The sequence below is a fragment of the Gobio gobio genome (genome assembly GCF_949357685.1).
Source record: "Gobio gobio genome assembly, chromosome: 2".
Classification (NCBI taxonomy): domain Eukaryota; kingdom Metazoa; phylum Chordata; class Actinopteri; order Cypriniformes; family Gobionidae; genus Gobio; species Gobio gobio.
In genome coordinates, this window is record NC_137098.1 from 5,052,937 (window position 1) to 5,072,783 (window position 19,847).

A 19,847-nucleotide genomic window follows, 5' to 3' on the forward strand; every position below is an offset into this window, starting at 1 on the left:
ACATTTATGAATGTAAAATCTACACAGAAAAATAATTAGGTTAATTATAAAGCAGGCATTTGAATCTGCTTCAAAAAAATCAAAAAATAACAAATGTAAGGTTCATTGAAAACCCTTGTAAGATAATACTTGAGATAAACAAACTAACACTATAGTATTTTCTCATATGGGATGGTTGTCCAGTAGGGTGCGCTCCACACACACACACACACACACACCTCTAATTTTCTCAGGAACTGGAGGAACTGAAAGCAAAAACATGACCCTTCAACTTTCTTACTGCCCCTCTTTATGCGTGACCGACAGTATTTCGCCAAACTGGAGTAACCCGTTCCGACACGGCCATGACTTCTTGAGGCTTGACACCATGACGACGAAAAAACGATCAGCTGCTAGACTGGAGACACATAGCACATGTGTACAAATCTAACTACATATAGGATATTACATTATTACAATAACAGATAGTCCAAAAAATAGATTCATTACACCATGGTGAAATCTGGAAGTGAAACTCTGCGTTTTTGTCGCAATATAAAGACGTGAGGATGAGTAGCAGAAGAATGTGTGAGGGAACGGGAGTCGCGAACACCTTCGACTGACAGGAGCTCAACTGTAGGCTATTTACTATGGTCTGACCCTCGTTTTCTTCTTCTTTGAGAGGTAAGTATTTTTTGTATGTTTAAATAACTTAATGTTTGATAAATATACTGGTATTGTCTTTATATCCGGTGGCATTGACAAACATTTTAAGATTCAGATTCGTTAGCAGAGATCCAGTGCACGTGGTTCCAAATAGTCAATTATTAGTTTAAGATCTATCTATCATCCATCCGTCTATCTATCTATCTATCTATCTATCTATCTATCTATCTATCTATCTATCTATCTATCTATCTATCTATCTATCTATCTATCTATCTATCTATCTATCTATCATCCATCCATCCATCCATCCATCCATCCATCCATCCATCCACCCGTCCGTCCGTCCGTCCGTCTAACTGTCTGTTCGTCCGTCCGTCTATCTATCATCCATCCATCCATCCATCCATCTATCCGTCCATCTGTCTATCTATCCATCTGTCTATTCATCTGTCTATCTAACTGTCCGTCCGTCTGTCCGTCCATCCATCCATCCATCCATCCATCCATCCATCCATCTGTCCATCCATCTGTCTATCCATCTGTCTACCCATCCATCCATCCGTCCATCTATCCGTCCATCTATCCATCCATCTGTCTATCCATCTGTCTATCCATCCATCCATCCATCCATCCGTCTATCCATCCATCCATCTATCCATCCATCTGTCCATCCATCTGTCTATCCATCTGTCTATCCATCCATCCATCCGTCCATCTATCCATCCATCTATCCGTCCATCCGTCTATCCATCCATCCATCTATCCATCCATCTGTCCATCCATCTGTCTATCCATCTGTCTATCCATCCATCCGTCCATCTATCCATCCATCTATCCATCCATCTATCCATCCATCTGTCTATCCATCTGTCTATCCATCTGTTTATCCATCTGTCTATCCATCCATCCGTCCATCCATCTGTCCATCTATCCATCCATCTATCCGTCTATCTATCTATCTATCTATCTATCTATCTATCTATCTATCTATCTATCTATCTATCTATCTATCTATCTATCTATCTATCTATCTATCTATCTATCTATCTATCTATCTATCTGTCTGTCTGTCTGTCTGTCTGTCTGTCTGTCCATACATCCATCCCCGTCTGTGTGTTTGTGTACATTCCTGGGCAAGAAAAAAAGGGCCAACCAAAAAATGGCAAAATATTTAGTGGTCTTTCAATGGTCTTGACCATTTTAATCACAAATCGCTGGTCAGGAAATGAGTGTAGATAAAGTAACTGATGAGCACATGATAACCTTCCCCAAATTACAGACAGCTTTTTACAGGAAGAAGAGTCAGTGTTGTTCCATTCAGTGTTAATGCCTTCAAACAGTTCATGAGTAGTTGAAAAATGTCTTCCAGTTCATTTGAGTTTAACGTGAGACCAAATATTCACTATAGGGTTCAAATCTGGACTCTGACCAGGACAAAACATGAGGCTGATGGACTTGATGGCTTCTCAAGCCACTTTTCGGTTGTCTTTGCAATTTGGGAGCAATGTCTTGTTGAAAAATAGCATCTGATTATTCTTCTTTAGATAACAATTTTGATGTGTGGGAAGCAAGACATTCTGCAATAAATACTCCAAAGCATTAAATGACTTTCCACAAGTAGCTCACCAATACCTGCAGTTGAAAGGCTCCTCTTCCTCCATGCTTCACTGTGGTAGAGATGCATTTGTTATTATACACTATATTGCCGAACGTTTCTGGAGGCCTGCCTTTACATGTACATGAACTTTAATGACATCCCATTCTCATTCTCATAGGTTTTGTGCGTTTTTTGTTCATTTGCTTACATTTTTGCTAATTTCCTTGCCATTTTATTTTTGCCCAGGAGTGCATAGCATTATCAGCATTTAGGACAGTTGTATAACCTTGACTTTATGCCCCATTTTAAGTTGTATATGTATTTGCAGACCCAATGCCAGCCACTTCTGAAGAGCAGCAGTGCCTCTAAAATGAGTTTCTATGAGAAGAAAGAGGATGAACTTTCTGTTCAGGCCAAAAGGGCAGGATCTCCAGAACCCACCTGTGTGTCTATGAAGAGTGACGCATCTATGGGCATGCCACCTGAATTCAGTGGCGAACCAGTGACCTCTGACCTCAAGTGAGAAACAAGATATAACTTATACAGTAAAGTAAAGTGCCAAATAAAGTGGCTTTGTTGGGGCGTGGTTATGGTGGGGATTGTTTAGTCAATAATTCAAGAAGGTCCGTATTTTAAAGCTCTTTCTAACTTGTACTCAGCCTTAAAACTAACATATAGTTCTTGTAATTGTTTAACTATAGCATTTGTTACAATAAGGGTTTATTTACAAAGCAATACCATTGACGGCTCCTCATTACCATGCAGGCCAATGTTAACTTTTTTCTTTCTTATTTCTAATCAAATAGCAACACAGTTAGAAACCATAACATGCCACAGGTGTATTATACATCTTTAGTGAAAAATCCATTCCGGATTATCTATTATAAATTCTTCCGCACGAGCAAAAATGACTAGGGCTGTAATCTCCCAGTCGATTAGTCGATTTTTAGTCGATACGTTCTGGCTCGACCAAAATTCTGATTGGTCGATTTTTTGCCGCGTTCATTTCATGCTTATGGGGGTGTTTTCAGAGCACCCCGGTTTCACAGGTAACAGACTGTCTTCAGAACGCCCCCCTTGTTTTCACTTATTTTGGAGAAGAGAGACAGATTGAATTACACTACTTTGCTGTATATTATTTATTTAATTGCGAGTGTTTTCCTAGTCAGTCCTCTTCTACCATTTCAACAAAGACATCGGCAGTGTGACAGCATTTTTTTTAAATAGAAAATGGGAAAAAAGTCAAATGCAAATTTTGCAAGCAACCGTTTTCATATCACAGCTCGACGACAAACATGTCATATCACCTAAAATCGGTAATCTAACTCGTCTGCGTTAGGTTGACCCCGTCCTTTTTATTATTGTGCAAACTGCAAATTTATTTCTAGTATTATTTATTGGATTTGGACATTTTTTTAATTTTTTAATTTGGAGCCTAATGTGCGATGCGCTGTTTGTATTAGTTTTGAGCCTATGCTTTATTTTTCAGTTATGCTCTTTATTTTGTTTCTGCTCTTGATCTGGTTTGCTTAATAAATATTTCTTTTTTTATTAAAGTGGACATGCCTTTTGTGTTTAAGAGTAAAAGCTTTAAGTTAATAGTCTATTCGTGTATCAGCCGCGGAGCTGAGCTGATCCTATGTTCGAGCTGCACAGAGCGGCTGAAATGATAGTGTCTGTCAGTTATTATAATACATATGACACAAACAATTGTCTAAATTATGTTGCATATTCCTCAAAAGTTCTTGTGATGAAATCACTAGTTGACAACATAGTACTGTATTTTGGGAAATCATAGGCTATGATATTGCGCAGGAGCATGTGATGCAACGCTGTCAGAGCCGACAGACTCGTGTCTCAGACTCATTTCAGTGCAAAATAATCAGATCAAAAACTATTTAATATACTGCAAATAGCCTACTAGTTTTTTATGTTAATATATAATTCATTTAGGCAGACAACAAGGCTACCAAGTACTGCGCACAGTGCGCAGCTAATTCATTTAATGCTTTTTCCCTAACGTCATTTTTAGTCTAAAATTTCAGGACTTCAGTCGACCAAGATTTTCTTTGGTTGATTACAGCCAAACAAGTACAAGACTTAACACTTTTTGGAGCGCGGTGGTGAATGCACCTACATTGATTCACGCGCCACTTAATTAAACATTTGGCCGTCTGTTATAAAGGCGAGAAGTAGCGGTACGCAAGAAAAGGTGCAGGTACACTTAAGAGTAAAATATAGAGGTGCCTGTACTGCGTAACGGTGAGTACCGCCCCACTTCGAGCACTGGTACAGACGGATAAACATAAGCATACTTTCTTTCCATGGTCTATCTGTAAGCAGATTCACAAAGCAACATCTTTAGCACGTGTCTGTGTATTCATAAAAAGTGACAGTTCACCTGAAACAACATTGATTAGCTAATTAGCACAATCAGAAACGTTTAAGTGCATGCGGTGCTAATGATGTTACCATATAACACATCTAAAGTCTCTCCGCAGGGGTTTGCTCCAGGTGCGTTCCAAATGTGGAGTGTGTGAGCAGGTTCTGAGAGACCCGGTCTCTATTTCCTGTAGACATAGTTTCTGCAAACAGTGTATCAGCTGCTACTGGGATAAATCCAGTCCATCAGAAGACTTTGACTGTCCTCAGTGCAGGAAGAGATCCAGAACACGGCCTGTTCTACAAACAGATAAAGTCTCAGGGGGATCCAGTTCAGCTGGTTCTGCTCTCTGTTACACAAACACAGCCCTGCTAGAGGAGTCTAAAAAGGCTGTGGATGATGTCAAGGAGAGACACAAAACCAGCATGAGGAACAAGTATGAGAACTTATTTGAGGGAATCAGACTTCAGGAGAATCAAACCCTCCTAAACAGGATCTACACACAGCTCTACATCATAGAGGGAGAGAGTGAAGGGGTGAATAAAGAACATGAAGTGTTACAGATGGAGAAAACCCCCAGGACACAAAATTCACAAATCCACTGCAATAACATCTTTAAATCTTTAACTGAACTAGGATGTGAGGGGAAGAGCCTTGACAAAATCAAGACTGTTCTTACTAAAGGCGTCGCTGGAATTGGAAAAACCGTCTCTGTGCAGAAGTTCATTCTTGATTGGGCCGAGGGAAAAGCCAATCAGGATGTAGATTTCATGTTTGTGCTTCCATTTCGAGAGCTGAACTTGATTAAAGATGTCCAGTACAGTCTTCACAAACTTCTGCTTGACTTTCTTCCTGAACTTCAAGATGTGGACTCAAAGATGTATGATGAATGTAAAATGGTGTTCATCTTTGATGGTCTGGATGAAAGCCGAATTACAATGATGTTTTCAGACGCTCCGAAAGTGTGTGATGTGAATGAGTCTTCATCAGTCGGTGTGTTGATGTCAAACCTCATCAGAGGAGATCTAGTTCCTTCGGCTCTCATCTGGATCACCTCCAGACCAGCAGCAGCCAATCAGATCCCTTCGGAATGCATTGATCGGGTGACGGAAATTCAGGGATTCAATGACCCTCAGAAGGAGGAATATTTCAGGAAGAGGATTAGCGATCAGCTCCAAGCCAGCAGAATCATCTCACACATCAGAAGATCAAGAAGCCTCCACATCATGTGCCACATCCCCGTCTTCTGCTGGATCTCGTCCACTGTGCTTCAGAACATCCTGGAACAAGACAGTGCGGAAATCCCTCAAACTCTGACTGAAATGTACATCCACTTTCTACTCATTCAGATAAACATCAGGAATCAGAAGTATGATGAGAGAGAAGATACAGGAAGACCCTTGCAGTTCAACAGAGAAGTGATTTTGAAACTTGCTGAACTTGCTTTCAAACAACTGAAGAAGGGCAACATCATGTTCTACGAGGAGGATCTGAGAGATTGCGGCATAGATGTCATTGACGCCTCGGTGTATTCTGGGATTTGCACTGAGATATTTAAAGAGGAATCTGTGATTCATCAGAGCAAAGTCTACTGCTTTGTGCATCTGAGCTTTCAGGAGTTTCTGGCAGCTGTTTATGTGTTTTATTGTTATGTAATGAACACTGTGGAGGCACTGAGGTTCTTTGATTCCCTGCATAATTTGCTCAGAGGAGCTGTAGATAAAGCCTTGGAAAGCGAGAATGGACGTCTGGATCTTTTCCTCCGGTTCCTGCTGGGCATCTCACTGGAGTCCAATCAGAAACTCTTAAAGGATCTACTCACCAACACTCACAGCTGTTCAGGGAGCATTGAGAAGACAACGGTTTATATTAAAGACAAAATTAAGCATGGACATAATCTTTCAGCTGATAGATCCATCAATCTTTTTCTTTGTCTCTTTGAAATGAAAGATCAGACTCTGTTCAGAGAGATCCAGGAGTTTCTGAAATCAGACAAATGCTCAGAGAAGAAACTCTCTTCTGCACTTTGCTCAACAATCGCCTACATGTTTCAGATGTCAGAGGAGGTGCTGGAGGAACTTAATCCCAAGAAATTTAATACATCAGAAGAAGGTCGAAGAAAACTCTTACCTGCTGTGAAAAACTGCAGAAAAGCTCTGTGAGTGTAGTTTTTAAATTGACGTTTTTACAACTTTTTTCTTTATTAAGCTGAAACAAGTCTCTGTCAAAAATAATAGGCATGACGGCCTTGACCGTTATCAAGTTGTTTTGAGTGGGCTTGTGAGAGGCATGCTTAAAGGTGAAGTATGTAAGAATTATTTTATGTTAAAATACATTTTCATAACCCAGTTTATTGTTCATTGACTACTACTAGTATGCCATTCATGAGTTTATCTCTCCCAAAAGTGTAAGCATTCCAGGCACCATCAAAACATTGAGAGCTTTCTACACAGATCTGTCAATCACTTTTAGCTCAACCAATAGTTTGGGGAGTGGTCACTGTAGCAAGCAGAGAGTTTGGGGCGTGGCTACTGTAGCAAGCAGAGAGTTTGGGGCGTGGCTACTGTAGCAAGCAGAGAGTTTGGGGCGTGGCTTCTGTAGCAGGCGGAGAGTTTGGGGAGTGGCTACTGTAGCAGGCGGAGAGTTTGGGGTGTGGCTACTGTAGCAGGCGGAGAGTTTGGGGAGTGGCTTCTGTAGCAGGCGGAGAGTTTGGGGCGTGGCTACTGTAGCAGGCGGAGAGTTTGGGGAGTGGCTACTGTAGCAGGCGGAGAGTTTGGAGCGTGGCTACTGTAGCAGGCGGAGAGTTTGGGGTGTGGCTACTGTAGCAAGCAGAGAGTTTGGGGCGTGGCTTCTGTAGCAGGCGGAGAGTTTGGGGCGTGGCTACTGTAGCAGGCGGAGAGTTTGGGGAGTGGCTACTGTAGCAGATGGAGAGTTTGGGGAGTGGCTACTGTAGCAGATGGAGAGTTTGGGGAGTGGCTACTGTAGCAGATGGAGAGTTTGGGGAGTGGCTACTGTAGCAGGCGGAGAGTTTGGGGTGTGGCTACTGTAGCAAGCAGAGAGTTTGGGGCGTGGCTACTGTAGCAGGCAGAGAGTTTGGGGCGTGGCTACTGTAGCAAACAGAGAGTTTGGGGCGTGGCTACTGTAGCAGGCGGAGAATTTGGGGCCTGTCTACTGTAGCAGGCGGAGAGTTTGGGGAGTGGCTACTGTAGCAGGCGGAGAGTTTGGGGCGTGGCTACTGTAGCAGGCGGAGAGTTTGGGCCGTGGCTACTGTAGCAAGCAGAGAGTTTGGGGCGTGGCTACTGTAGCAAGCAGAGAGTTTGGGGCGTGGCTACTGTAGCAGGCGGAGAGTTAGGGGCATGGCCACTGTAGCATTCTGAGAGTTCAGGGCGTTGCTACTGTAGCAAGCAGAGCGTTTGGTGCGCGGCTACTGTAGCAGGCTGAGAGTTTGGGGCGTGGCTACTGTAGCAGGCTGAGAGTTTGGGGCGTGACTACTGTAGCAAGCAGAGAGTTTGGGGCGTGGCTACTGTAGCAGACTGAGAGTTTGGGGCGTGGCTTCTGTACTAGATGGAGAGTTTGGAACGTGGCTACTGTAGCAGGCGGAGAGTTTGGAGCGTGGCTACTGTAGCAGGCGGAGAGTTTGGGGCGTGGCTACTGTAGCAGGCGGAGAGTTTGGAGCGTGGCTACTGTAGCAGGCGGAGAGTTTGGGGTGTGGCTACTGTAGCAGGCCGAGAGTTTGGGGCGTGGCTACTGTAGCAGGCTGAGAGTTTGGGGCGTGGCTACTGTAGCAGGCGGAGAGTTTGGGGCGTGGCTACTGTAGCAGGTGGTGAGTTTGATGCTTGGCTACTGTAGGAGGCGGAGAGTTTGGGGCGTGGCTACTGTAGCAGGTGGTGAGTTTGATGCGTGGCTACTGTAGCAGGCGGAGAGTTTGGGGCGTGGCTACTGTAGCAGGCGGAGAGTTTGGGGCGTGGCTACTGTAGCAGATGGAGAGTTTGGGGCGTGGCTACTGTAGCAGATGGAGAGTTTGGGGCGTGGCTACTGTAGCAGATGGAGAGTTTGGGTAGTGGCTACTGTAGCAGGCGGAGAGTTTGGGGAGTGGCTACTGTAGCAAGCAGAGAGTTTGGGGCGTGGCTACTGTAGCAGGCGGAGAGTTTGGGGAGTGGCTACTGTAGCAAGCAGAGAGTTTAGGGCGTGGCTACTGTAGCAGGCGGAGAGTTAGGGGAGTGGCTACTGTAGCAAGCAGAGAGTTTGGAGCGTGGCTACTGTAGCAAGCAGAGAGTTTGGGGCGTGGCTACTGTAGCAGGCGGAGAGTTTGGAGCGTGGCTACTGTAGCAGACTGAGAGTTTGGGGCGTGGCTTCTGTAGCAGATGGAGAGTTTGGGGCGTGGCTACTGTAGCATTCTGAGAGTTTGGGGCGTGGCTACTGTAGCAAGCAGAGAGTTTGGGGCGTGGCTACTGTAGCAGGCTGAGAGTTTGGGGCGTGGCTACTGTAGCAAGCAGAGAGTTTGGGGCGTGGCTACTGTAGCAGACTGAGAGTTTGGGGGTTGGCTTCTGTACTAGATGGAGAGTTTGGAGCGTGGCTACTGTAGCAGGCGGAGAGTTTGGAGCGTGGCTACTGTAGCAGGCGGAGAGTTTGGGGCGTGGCTACTGTAGCAGGCGGAGAGTTTGGAGCGTGGCTACTGTAGCAGGCTGAGAGTTTGGGGCGTGGCTACTGTAGCAGGCGGAGAGTTTGGGGTGTGGCTACTGTAGCAGGCTGAGAGTTTGGGGAGTGGCTACTGTAGCAGGCTGAGAGTTTGGGGAGTGGCTACTGTAGCAGGCGGAGAGTTTGGGGTGTGGCTACTGTAGCAGGCGGAGAGTTAGGGGCGTGGCTACTGTAGCAGGCTGAGAGTTTGGGGCGTGGCTACTGTAGCAGGCCGAGAGTTTGGGGTGTGGCTACTGTAGCGGGCTGAGAGTTTGGGGCGTGGCTACTGTAGCAGGCGGAGAGTTTGGGGTGTGGCAACTGTAGCAGATGGAGAGTTTGGAGCGTGGCTACTGTAGCAGGCTGAGAGTTTGGGGTGTGGATACTGTAGCAGGCTGAGAGTTTGGAGCGTGGCTACTGTAGCAGGCGGCGAGTTTGGGGTGTGGCTACTGTAGCAGGCGGAGAGTTTGGGGCGTGGCTACTGTAGCAGGCGGAGAGTTTGGGGCGTGGCTACTGTAGCAGGCGGAGAGTTTGGGGCGTGGCTACTGTAGCAGGTGGTGAGTTTGATGCTTGGCTACTGTTGGAGGCGGAGAGTTTGGGGCGTGGCTACTGTAGCAGGTGGTGAGTTTGAGGCTTGGCTACTGTAGGAGGCGGAGAGTTTGGGGCGTGGCTACTGTAGCAGGTGGTGAGTTTGATGCGTGGCTACTCTAGCAGGCGGAGAGTTTCGGGCGTGGCTACTGTAGAAGGCGGAGAGTTTGGGGTGTGGCTGACTGACATGTTTCATGGGAAAAGACATTCAGCTTCGGTGACAGAATTGCAAGCCAAAATTCACTGCGTTTAGACCTTCAAAGGTTAAACAGGTAATGAACCACTAAAGAGGCTTTGCGATAATACGCACTACGAAGAACACATCAATAAAACATCTTCATGCACTGGTTAAGAAAGACAAATGTACCAGTTTATAATGTTTACATGTCCTCAATCAGTAGTGGCACGTCATGTCAAAAATGTGACCGATGCAGAATGGGTTTATTATAAGCGAGATGCTCACTATCACTCAAAACAGAGTGTTAGCAACACAGCTAAAAGTATTCCTAAAATGTTGGACCTTTTGTTGAAATAGCCCAGTTTTATCTGCTGAGACATACGTGCCTTCAAAAGCACCCGTAAGAGCTGTGTTTGTGACATTTGAGTAGTAGGAGGTGCAACACATGGAAGGGGCGTTTGCAAAGTATGCAAATGTAAATATGTAAATATGCTTTATTTTTGTAATTCCACTTGGTACCACTAGTGTCGCAGAAACTACATACTTCGCCTTTAAGGAAAAGGTTGTTTGACTTAAATTTGAATTACACTATGCAGTTATCTGTAGATATAATTTGAAATTCTGTTTTGTTCTCTTATAGTCTTGCTGACTGTAATCTCACTGATATATCTTGTGAGATTGTGGCCTCAGCTCTACAGTCATCAAACTCCGTACTGAGAGAGCTGGACCTGAGTAACAATGACCTGCGGGATTCAGGAGTGAAGCTTCTCTCTGATGGACTGAAGAGTCCAAACTGTCAACTAGAGAAACTGAGGTTTCTAAGAGTTTTTAACAGTTATTATATCTTTGAAAAAATGTAATCCTATGTGAGTTACATGCAAGCTGCCCATATGGTCCTAGCAGTACAGTATGTGTAAAGACACAGTCACTTTTAAAATCTGGTCTAATACTATGTGTAAATTACCACATGTACAACAGTTCTAAAATTGGTCTTAAACTGTGAGTTTGCAGATGATCTGACTGTTGATATGCATGTTTAGATTATCTGGCTGTATGGTGACAGAGGAAGGCTGTTGTTTTCTGGCCTCAGCTCTGAGTTCAAACCCGTCACACCTGAGAGAGTTGGATCTGAGCTACAATTACCCAGGACACTCCGGAGTCAAGATGCTCTTGGATCGACTGAACCATCCAAACTGCACACTGGAGATACTCAAGTATGTAGACCTGAAATTGTGTAGATCACATGAAACGATGCAGTCTTTGCCAATACTACAACACAAGCTGTGATAGGATTATCATTCAATTCGATTTGGGGGTATACTGAGCGATATATCAATATTTCGATATTATGTGCCTAATTTACGGCATTCGTTTTTTACTAACTTACAAATGCAACCAAAACACATATCATAAGCATTTAACTGAAATTTGCAAGTCATTGGGACATCCAACAACAAAAAAATACACTTTTATTTATTTTTTTAATAGAAAAATAGGGTAAGTTGGGGTAAGATGAGACCCCCCCCCCCACCTTAATTTTTTCTCCTGACCATAGATGGCACAAAATCTCATCTCAGCACTTTTGACAAATGGCTATGCTATTTTTAATTTAGTCTTTACACCTGAATATCAACATTTGTGAGATTTAGTCAGCCGAAACAGTTTTGAGGTGAACTGATTTAATTTAGTGTCTCTGGAAAATCTATGGCACTGTATTATTTTTTAATATCAAAGTTTTTTGTGTCTATTTATTAATGAGGGATTTGTGGACACCAATGTTTTTGGATTTGGTAGTAATGTTTTTATTTGGAAGTAAAAAGATAAATTTAGAGCCTTGGGGTAAGATGAGCCACCCAGAATTGGAAAAAGGCCCAAAGTGGCATGTTGTTACTAGTGTTATTATTTTTTACATTTAATTATTATTGTAATGGGTAATCAATCAGTATTCCATGAATTAGATTAGAATTAGATTAGACATTTCAGACATCCTCGCTTTCATTAAAACCTTAGTTAAGTGAAATCATTCACTTTGCATTCAAAGTGTTGCTATTATGACATATCTATCATTTAAAAATACGGGTAATTAAATATGTAAATATTCATATGCCTATATAAGTCATAGAATATTTTTACCTTTCAGATGAATCTCTTTAAATGGGATTCTGCTTTATCTGTCGTCGGTTATTCAATTATTCAACTAAATTGTCAAAATTAAATTTAAATTTTTACATTAATGACACTAATGACATCAAATAATTATATCATAAGTAATTTATGCATCCTGTAAATGTTTAGCCAGGTGGGCTTCTTCTTACCCCAGTAGTGTGGTCTTAACAACTAAATTAGCAAATGTTTCTATTTATTTTCCTATAATAACACATTGGCTGATGCATCATCATCATCCTGCACATGCTAAACTTATATCTAAATATGTTACAGATTAAAAGTAAATGCACATTGTTATTCCCCCATCTTACCCTAAAGGGGAAAAAACAATAACAACAGTCAACATACAAATGCTTGACTGGTGAAAAAAGGTGAGGGTTTAAAAGACTTTTTGACATGCTTTCTTCCATGTCGTTTAGTTTGGACCATGGAGAGTCCTTTAGGATAACACCTGGACTGCGGAAATGTAGGTTCTCTCTCTGATACACACTGCATGCACATTCAGTTTTTTCAATTCAGTATTATTGTGCTTTTATAATACAAATTACCAAAAATCAGCCATATAGTAGTGCCAAAAGATGACAATATCAATGATTTTTAGAGATATCACTGATGTTTTAATCTCTCTTCAGATGCCTGTGATCTCACATTCGATCTAAACACAGTAAACACTCATCTCATTCTGTCTGAGAACAACAAAAAGGCAACATATTTGGAAGAGGAGCAGCCATATCCTGATCATCCAGAAAGATTTGAGCACTACGAGCAGGTCCTGTGTGGAGAGAGTCTGACTGGACGCTGTTACTGGGAGGCTGAATGGAGTGGCTGGAGTCATATAGCCGTCACATATCGAGGCATCAACAGGAAAGGAGGGAGCGACTGCAGATTTGGGCTCAATGACAAGTCCTGGAGTCTGGTCTGCTCTGGTAAAAATTACTATGCCAGGCATAATAATGCAAGAATGGACATAGCCGCTCCCTCGTCATGTTCTAACATTATAGGAGTGTACCTAGATCAGCCAGCTGGCTCTTTGTCTTTCTACAGTGTTTCTTCTGAAACAGGCAAAATGATCCACGTTTACACCTTCCACTGCACATTCACTGAGCCGCTCTATGCAGGAGTTGGTGTTGGGGTTGACAGGGGCACTTCAGTGTGTTTAAAATATGCTTAAATTATTTGTTTATTATGCAAGTGTGATATATTAATCTGTGCTACGTTCACAAAGAAACTCAGTCAGTGTTTATGAAAAAAGTGTTTTCTACCAGTGCATAGCTTGCATTTGACTGTTATTTATATTTTTGTAAATAAGTGTATAAAAATAATAACTTCATGCTTGTATTTATATTTTGCATCCTAAGTATGTTAAACATATTTGTTTTATTTATTCATGTCAAACAGACAGAGCACAACAGAGAAAGGCAGTGCAATAATGTTAACTATTTCTTGTTGGAGGTAACTTACATGGAGTTATTATAGTATCATTGAAATACTACTGTTAGAAGTGTCTTAAATTTACTGAGAAAATAAATGTCATAATAAGGTTTTTCATCATTCTGTATATGAACTATAAGAACATGACATAGACAATCTCTTGATCATGTGTTGCACTGTGGATATAGGTGAAAAACATTTAATACATGTATAACCCACTTTAATGTTTTTTTAATGTCTTTAACATTGTCTAAAATCTACCAAATAAGATATATGGTGTCCTATATAACGCATACATATATATATATATATATATATATATATATATATATATATATGAATTCAGGGTGATTGGGACACTTTTTCCAAGTCATCTCAATGGCAAAAACTATCAAATGATCTTTGGTTTGGACTTAGATTTAACATTTTAAGTTAAATTCTTATTTATTTTTGCAAGTTTATGATAAAAATCATTCATTGCACATGCCAAAAGCCACGCTGCACCAGTTCTTATCTTCTACATTGTATTTTTTTTAAACAAAGAAATTATATTTTAGCTATAATGTTGCCATATTTTAAATAAACCATGTAGCTCGTATTGAAAATGAAAACTTTAAATCAAAATTTTACGATGAAAATCTACCTTATATTAGTGGCAACATATAATATATGTCGTATTTCAGGTGTATTTACCACATTAATTCTTATCTGACATTTAAATAGGCCTTATAAATGTGTTACAATGCTTTAAATAATAATAAAAGTTCTTAAAGTGATCATAAACGTTTGTGATTGTTTTATCCTGTCCAGCGTTGAGAAAAGTAACAACTCTCATATGATACGATGTAGCGTTCAGGACAAAAATGAGCATTTGATGAAAAACGATACACTTTTAACAGCCTAAAATATACATTAAAGAGTTATATTTATATAATTTAATTTTAACCCATCATACCGGGCCAGCAAGAGTGATGATCGTGTCGTCTATGGAGACTTTTATTTTTAAACGCGCCTTCCGTCTTTGGAGACTTTTATTTTGAAACACGTCTCCCGGAAGTCATAACAGTGTTTTAGTCAGATGCTGACAGCTCTGAGTTGAAGTACAGATTCTGCAGTTTCTCACAGTTTACTAACTTCATCATGGCCGATTCTTTGCTTCGCTGGACTGCTGATAAACTAAAACATAATTTTGGATTAGAGGCAAGCGATGACATTGTACAGTAAGTGCATTTTAGTCGATGTTTCTGCCTCTGGAGGTTGAGTTGTGCGCGGTCTAATGTCAACTGTAGAAATGCTGTAAAATGTAAATAACAGGCCAGAAAGTGGACTTGATGTGTACAAATGTGTCTGTCTGAATGTCAACAGAGATAACGATGTACATGTAAACACCTTGGGACATGATTATGACATTTACTGTAGTCTTATAGTACTTCATACCTGTTTATAATAGCCATATGGAAAAGATGGATCAATGTAATGTGAAATGTGTAAGAAATGTATGGGATAATTAATAAACAAGACTTTAGATAGTTTGGGCATCTAGTAGTATCCAGACAAATGTTATTTTGAATGGGCCTTTGTGGGACAAAATGAGCACTGTGTAAGTTAGTAAAATGCCTTTTTTCCCCCAGGTACATCCTTTCCATTGATAATGCTGATGAGATTGTGGAGTATGTTGGAGATCTCTTGCAAGGAACTGAGGGGGACAGGCAGGAGTTTGTGGATGAGCTGGTGCAGAGATGGCAAAGGTGTCGGATACCAGCGCCTGATGGACCAGGAGGCATCCTCAGGATGGAGCCAGTCATGGGTAAATATAGGGCTGCTCGATTATGGAAAAAATCATAATCACGATTATTTTGGTCAATATTGAAATCACGATTATGTAACACGATTATTTCACATGACTTTGGGAATGTGTTGCATTTATTAAAAATACACCTTTCAACAATTCAGTTGAAATTGTAACATTTGTTGTACTTTTTGAACTATTAAAATAAATAATATAACATATATTCAAATCAAAGTATAAAAGTATTCACGTAAAAATGATAACCACAAATTGATAAGATCAACAATATGGTTCATCTAGATATGCTTTTCAGGTACGTCTAACATTAGTTTTCAGGTACAGAAATGTATCAAATGTAAAATAACATTGCATATTTAAGTGCATAAATTAAAGATTAATCCTATTAAACTTACAAAAGCTATTCAATCAAGAGCGGTGAGTGATGTCCTTGTCTTTTGTTGTTTGACATTAAACAGACAGCAGTAAAGGCTACTGCCTCTTTAAGACCTAATGATCGGATATGCGTCGTCTTTCTCGACTGTATAAAGTTTAATTAAGGCATATACAGACTATGTCTGCTAGGATACTCATCAAGATGGACATGTTGACATACTTTTTGTGTGAGTTTGTCCGTTCAAGTGCAAGACTTGAAAGAGAACTCAATATTTGCGCGCTGTGAGACGCACATTTTCTCACAGCGCGCGCGTCTTCTCATTCGCGAAGGACTTTTACACGGCACCCCTGCTCTCGTCAGTTTTTGTTTCTATATTAGATTGTCATAGGTCACTCTGTGTTTAATTTTTAAGTGGTTAAACAAATTCGTGATGTTCCCTTGCAATAATCGTTTTTTCTCGATTGTACTATTTTGGTGATCGTTGGGAGGCAAAATCGAAATCGAAATTCGATTAATTGCACAGCCCTAGGTAAATATGGACACACTTTGGATTTTAAAATGTACACTTAATTAAAATGATGTAGGATTTCACTTATGAACTAAAGCTGCAGTCTGTAAGTTTTGCCCAGGGCTCCAGACTAACTTTTTGCCTTGGTTGCACTGGTGTGCCTAACTTTTTTATTTAGGTGCACCCAAATTTTTCCCTGTCACACGTCCCCTATAACCTCCTATAACTTGTGTTGGTTGGTTGGTCCGATCGATTGTGCAATCGATTTTCAAACGTAAAGTGACAGCCCTAGTCTGATGTGATATGAGTGAAGCGATCGTTAGATTTAATCACAGTTGGTAGTGTGATTTATTGTAATGCTTTTTTTCTCAGTTGGTCAGAACAAAAGTTACTTGTTTAGATTTCCGGAGAAAGTTCTTGTTTTGGTCTTACTCCCAAGACGTAGAATCTGTAAATCCGAAATACAGTATCCACACCGTTGCTGTGAATGAATGACAACCACACACACTCCTCAAAACATTAGATTAATCTGCGCTGAGGAGCCACAACCCACGTAAAGATGATAATTCAACAAATAACTGCAATTGCAGGTTTCAAACAGAGGTGGCGACAAAGAGGCAAAACTTACAGACTGCAGCTTTAAATAGACAAATACTTAAAGGGTTAGTTCACCCAAAAATGAAAATTCTGTCATTAATTACTGACCCTCATGTCGTTCGACACCCGTCAGACCTCCGTTCATCTTCAGACACAAATGAAGATATTTTAGTGTAAATCTGATGGCTCTGAAAGGCCTCCATTGGCACAATGCACTTTACACTCTCAAGACCCTTAAAAGGCACTAAAGACGTCGTTACAAAGTCCATCTCACTACAGTGGTTCTACAATAACTTTATGGAGTGACGAGAATAGTTTTTGTGCGCAAAAAACTCTAAATATAGACTTATATAGTAGGGATGGGGAACAGTGGTCGAGTAATCGAGTACTCGAACGTGACAGCGATCATCGATCATGAGAACTATGATCGCCCTGAAAAAAAAATATATTTGTCTCTTTTTTATTGGTTATTGCGTCGTTTTGCGCGGTACCGGAGGTCTTGATTGGTTAGCGTTATACAGCGCCTCCAGACCGCGGCGAAATAAAGTGAATCTGAGGCGTGCACTGCAGAGATGTCTGGAATCACTGATCATTAAATGGTTAGTGCAAGATGTGCAGCGCCAATCATAGCATTATAATGAGAACACCGTGGAAAATGCTGTAAATGATCTGTGCTCAGTTCCCCGTGTATCAGCTGATCCACAGAGAAACTAGCGAGAACACTCAGGGGTGCGTTTCCCAAAACCATAGTTGCTAACCTGTTAGCAACTTAGGTCGTTGGCAATGGGAAATTGCATTGCAACCACCAAAGTTGCTAACTTAGTTAGCAACTATGGTTTTGGGAAACGGACCCCAGACTAGCGCGTGAAGTTCATGTGCGCATTCGCGTCCTTTTCTGCAAAAGCACGTTGTAAGATTACTTTTATGTTGTCTATCTGATTAATCTAATATAAGAAGCGTTTGGTTGAGCTTAAGCAAAGCGCTGCCGTTATACCGGCTGTTGTTCATTCTCTTCAGTTTCAGCTCAAATGCATTAATGCTCGAGCTCGACATGGTTTAGAGACAGATATTCTTTTCAGATAGGCTATTTCTTTCTCAGACTCATTGATATTAGTAATGCAGCAGTGCTATACTGTTCTCGTATTTTTAACAGTAGACCTAGTTTATTTAAAGCTGTTTTTCGTAATGAGTTTGAAAACGCGCAGTGATGTCTGTAAACACTTCGATCATGAATAACACAATTAAGTGCATGATGTGCAGAGTCAATCTGTCAAAGCATTATAATGAGAACAGGATTTTAATAAAATGTTGTTTCTGTGTGCTTTCGTTGTCCGTGTATCAGCGTTGTTAAAGGCGGCATGAAATCAAATTTTACAATTTGTATTTTTATATTAATATTGTAGTGTTTACTATAACTGATTTATCTGTTCACTTCATTATTTTTTAAAAATTCATTTACCCTCATAATCTTTAATCAAATATGTTAACTTTCCCTCCCCCATGAAACGACCTCTCTTCTCCCCCGGTCATGTGCTATGTCGCGAGGGCGGGGTTATCGCCCCGTCTCGTTTCTGCACCTCCTCTCAGAAACCTGTCACTGATCGTGGTTAGGTGCATTTTTCTCGGTATACACAATACCTTCTTCAAGAAGGACTTGAGGCAAAAAGAGAGAAATATATGAGAAATAAAAGCTTTTTTTTAACGTAAAAATTACTCAATATAGTCGGACGAACAGCTTATCGTGACGACTCGCACTGAGGAATGCAGCGTGTGAGCGCGCGTACGGCGCGCCCCCTTTAAAAGGGAGAGCTGAGAAAAAAGCTTTACAGAAATAAAGCCATAAAAGGCTTAAAATAAGTACAATCTGTAGCATAAACCAGCGAAAAGTGAGGAAATATGCTCAGTAACATTATGTAGAAAAGATTTAGAAAGAAAATACATTTATTTAAGAGATAGATTGAGTTTTTCTCCACAACTGAGTGCAAACTTCAAATCTGCCTCCATTTTGTTAGCAACGCCCAACTTCCAACGATCCAATCAATTCCCGAAGGACGAAATCAAGCCTCGCCCTACATTTTTTCTAATTTCAGAAGCCGTTTCACTCGGATATACGTCACAATAAGGAGAAAAAGACGATCTCAACTTCCGTTTCATGCCGACTTTAAAGGAAGAGCGCATTCAAAATGTTCCGTTTCAAACCATAGCCTGTAAAATCTAGCACGCTGAAGTTCACGTGCGCATTCACGTCCTTTTGTGTTGATTTATGTGGTAATAGGTTAATAATAATCTTCATATTAATATTGATATAGGGTGCGTTTGGTTGAGTTTATTAACCAGCAAGCTCTGCAGGGTGGTGTTATTTCACAGTTTCAGCTCAAAGGCAATGCTCGATATTACTGACTTGGTTATTTGAGACGGTCATTTTATAAAGATGTTTCTTTTTCAAAGACATTTATGCATCATAATCTAGCAGTTATTTTTTGTTTTATATGTTCATGTTTTCATATACCTTTTATGTCACGTTTGTATTTGTCAACAACCATTTTCATAACAGTTCATTATGTCAATGACGGACATGCCCCGCCCCCTGCACATGCCCCGCCCCGCCCCCTGCACATGCCCCGCCCCCGAGTACTCGAGTACTCGTTTTTGAGACCTATCGATGATCGAAATGAGAAATTGACAAAAATGCCCATCCCTATTATATAGTGATGACGATTTCAAAACACGGCATCATGAAGCTTCGAAGCGTTATGAATCAGTGAGTCGAAACATGATTCGGATCGCGTGTCAAACCGCCAAACTGCTGAAATTTGGTGATCCAAACCGCTGAATCGACTCACTGATTCATAACGCTTCAAAGCTTCATGATGCCGTGTTTTGAAATCGTCATC

At 41.1% G+C, this 19,847-nt stretch overlaps 2 protein-coding genes across 2 annotated transcripts in view; both read left to right on the forward strand.

The window, feature by feature from the left end:
- Positions 1-231: 231 nt before the first annotated feature.
- LOC307119929 (NLR family CARD domain-containing protein 3-like) lies at positions 232-13,886 on the forward strand. The gene is made up of 7 exons (XM_079806677.1): positions 232-663; positions 2,574-2,764; positions 4,747-6,786; positions 10,709-10,882; positions 11,109-11,282; positions 12,654-12,700; positions 12,867-13,886. The coding sequence occupies exons 2-7, from the start codon at positions 2,616-2,618 to the stop codon at positions 13,403-13,405; spliced, it is 3,123 nt and encodes a 1,040-aa protein (XP_079662803.1). The 5' UTR covers positions 232-663; positions 2,574-2,615; the 3' UTR covers positions 13,406-13,886.
- Positions 13,887-14,708: 822 nt separating this feature from the next.
- Positions 14,709-19,847, forward strand: part of trip4 (thyroid hormone receptor interactor 4) — a 143,213-nt gene continuing 138,074 nt past the window's right edge. The window contains exons 1-2 of the mRNA XM_079806730.1: positions 14,709-14,885; positions 15,297-15,472. Coding sequence (XP_079662856.1) covers positions 14,806-14,885; positions 15,297-15,472 — 256 coding nt within the window. The 5' untranslated portion in view covers positions 14,709-14,805. The remainder of the gene's footprint in view (positions 14,886-15,296; positions 15,473-19,847) is intronic.